Source organism: Physcomitrium patens, chromosome 14, assembly GCF_059467195.1.
Source record: "Physcomitrium patens ecotype Gransden chromosome 14, ASM5946719v1, whole genome shotgun sequence".
NCBI lineage: Eukaryota > Viridiplantae > Streptophyta > Bryopsida > Funariales > Funariaceae > Physcomitrium > Physcomitrium patens.
The window spans coordinates 4,566,978-4,569,805 of NC_143423.1; the positions used below are offsets into that span (position 1 = coordinate 4,566,978).

Here is a 2,828-nt window from a genome sequence, read left to right on the forward strand (position 1 = left end):
ATAAAAAATGCCAATAGCAAGGTTGTGTTTGATGGTTTAAATGTTATGTTTTCTTATAAGCACATCGATGTAATGAAGAGGATTATAACTGTTATTGTTCTCTGTTTAATAAATACAATAAGTAGTACTTAAGTTTGATATATTTAAATTCTTAAAGATGATTTAAATGATATTTTGAGATTTCAACAAAATGTACTAATATAGAAAAAATATAAAATATATATATACAAACCAAGCCAATGTATTGTTTGTAAGAAACATATTTACAAATATGACTTAAGCAAATCCATTAAGATAGCTTAAAAATGCAAGAGTAGAAATTCAACTCCCATACTAGAAAATAACAAAAGAACGACATATTTTTTTGTGATTTCTAGTGAAAGTATAATATTTACTTTCTGTAATTTTTTTGCTATGACTTGATATAATAAATAAATAAATTAAAAAAAAAAAAAAAACGATTGCATGAAATCGGTTCCACTGTCCTGCTGGCTCTCTGTATCTGTGACGAACATCGTTCATCCTACATCACACACACACACACACACATCTGTATGTATGTATATATGTGTATGTATATATATATATATATATATATTTCTCTGTGTGTATATATAAACATGTATGAAACACCGAAAGTTCTGTTATTTCCAATCAGAATGGGTGTAAATACATAGAGAACAAGATCATACTTGTGCGCGACGACAGTTTGCGTCATCTCAAAGGAAGAGAAGACGTCTTCAGTGGCCTCCTCCACAGCATCACACAGCTTGCCTGTGCAGAATGATTAAGGGGAAACAAATAAGTTTACAAGAATGATTTTGGTTGTTCCGAGAAGAAAAAAGAAAGAAAGGCGTTGTAGCTTTGTGCTTGAGAATCGTGCCTAGCAAAGGTTCTTGTGTAGTGATCACAACTGCAAATTGTAAATCTGACAGCAGGCTGAAACGTGAACGAAATCTCGTCAAAGAAGGGTCTTGGTACCAGATGCAGAATTGCCACCGAACGTCATCTCAAACACTCAGATGAGTAAAACAGTCGAAAGGGGTAACAAGACTTACCAAACGCATCAGTCGATGCAAGACCCACCTCCCCAGTCATCGACTGGAAAATCTTCGACCCTTTTTTATTAGCTGCCTATCATGTCTACTCATGAATTTTGCCTCCTTCACATTGCCATTGACACCTCTCACTACATTCGCAGTTGCCCGGGATATATTACGAACCCTGAATACACCGATTCCCACAGACAAGTCTTGAATGAGAAACAAAACAATCCATAATCACCAAAAAACAATCTGGCTGGATTACAAAGACAATCGGTTGTGGTAAACATGACCAAACCAACACCACAAATCCATATCCTCTTCATTTTAGGGAGTAGGAAGAAAAGAATGCCACTTTAATTGAGTACGAAGAAAGCACCGCTTCGTGTTCCAAAGGGCTTTTAGAGTGATAGTGCTTGGCTTGTCATTCGAATTAAGCTTGCTCTTCATGCAAATGGTGCCCTTCTCAAGCTGCTCTACAATGGAGTCCCGAACCCAAGAGATTCCACGAATGATTTGGCCTGTACCAGTTGCAATGGCCCTCGCAGAGCTTGACCCATAATCATCGGCATTTGGCGCCATGGTCGTCCAAAATGCAGCCTTATTCTCTTCCGTAGTATCGATCTGATCATAGCCCCCGATGTTAGTTGAATCATACATGCAGTTCTGGAATTAACAAGATGAACAATCACAAAGTTGATAACAACTTGGATTTTCTTTTTTCTTCTTTACTTCCTTACATTTTTATTTCCACCCTTGGAGGTCCAACACATTTGCATTTCTTACCTGCTTGCCGTCACTTCATAATACTTCCTTGACCACCATACTTTCTATCTGGTTTGGCTGAAGGAGCAACGAATTCGTTCCCTTTCTCATGTAATGGCAACTGTTGCGTATTCTGAATAAACTTGTTTTTTTGTTGATCTCCATGTACAAGGGTTGGAGATGAAAAGGAACTGTGCAAAGATAATAGTTCATCTAACTGCTTGAACTCTTTCTCATGATCCTTATGGTCCGGAAACGTCACTCCGTAATTCAGCGTTACTAAGCGATCACCCTGCAGAGCACAAACAACACAGGAACCCATTCGCTCTCTGGAACCATAGAGACAAACGCAACATACTCACAGAGACGAATTTCATTACCTGGCCGTATTTTCTGCTTGAATGAAGGAACTGTACTACAGAAGTTTCAGGAGTAAATATTTGAAGCGACTCACTCCCAGTGTCCTCATCCAAAGTGGAGGTGTGAAGAAGTAATGAGTAGGATCGATTTTAACATTTAGCACATCATACATCAAAAGGCCAATGCAAGTCCTCTCCAACACGCACAATCACAACACTGCCGTTGCCCTTTTGAGTAATGCGGACGATTGAGAAGGGGTCAGTTGCCAATCGAGGGTTCTGTTGCTCATCAACAAGGTGCACAATTGCAGCTGGAGTCGAAAACAAGCATTCTTCTCGAGGATTAAGAGGACGATTATTTGCGGAGTCGACATGTTTTCCAAAGTCTCCTCCTTTGCCACCTCCTCCTCTGACACCCCTGCGTATATTTTGGGGTAAAGCGAGGAATGAAGGTATTCGAGATAAGTAGAGAAACCATAAAAGATGATGAGTCTTGCTCCTCACAATGCTCAAATATTCTCAGTAACGTACATTATACCGAGTACCTCATACTTAATATGTACTCTGTATTATACTACATACCCTCTACTTAAGTACATACATATAGGCACTATTGCTTGTGTAGGATATGTCTTGTAGTTCTTGTTTGTCATGTTTCATA

At 38.6% G+C, this 2,828-nt stretch overlaps 1 protein-coding gene across 2 annotated transcripts; it reads right to left on the reverse strand.

The window, feature by feature from the left end:
* Positions 1-225: 225 nt before the first annotated feature.
* Positions 226-2,559, reverse strand: LOC141046218 (senescence/dehydration-associated protein At3g51250-like). Of its 2 annotated transcripts, XR_012218970.2 has the most exons (5): positions 1,830-2,559; positions 1,423-1,667; positions 1,059-1,224; positions 693-774; positions 226-523 (listed from the first exon to the last, which is right to left on the reverse strand). XR_012218970.2 is itself a non-coding variant. In XM_073538892.2 (4 exons), exons 2-3 carry the CDS (start codon positions 1,623-1,625, stop codon positions 1,095-1,097), a joined length of 333 nt encoding a protein of 110 aa, XP_073394993.1. In that variant the 5' UTR covers positions 1,626-1,667; positions 1,830-2,559; the 3' UTR covers positions 226-774; positions 1,059-1,094. The 2 variants fall into 2 exon arrangements, 1 of the variants encoding a protein (XP_073394993.1); XM_073538892.2 differs by having other exon boundaries at positions 226-774.
* Between the last annotated feature and the right edge of the window lie 269 nt (positions 2,560-2,828).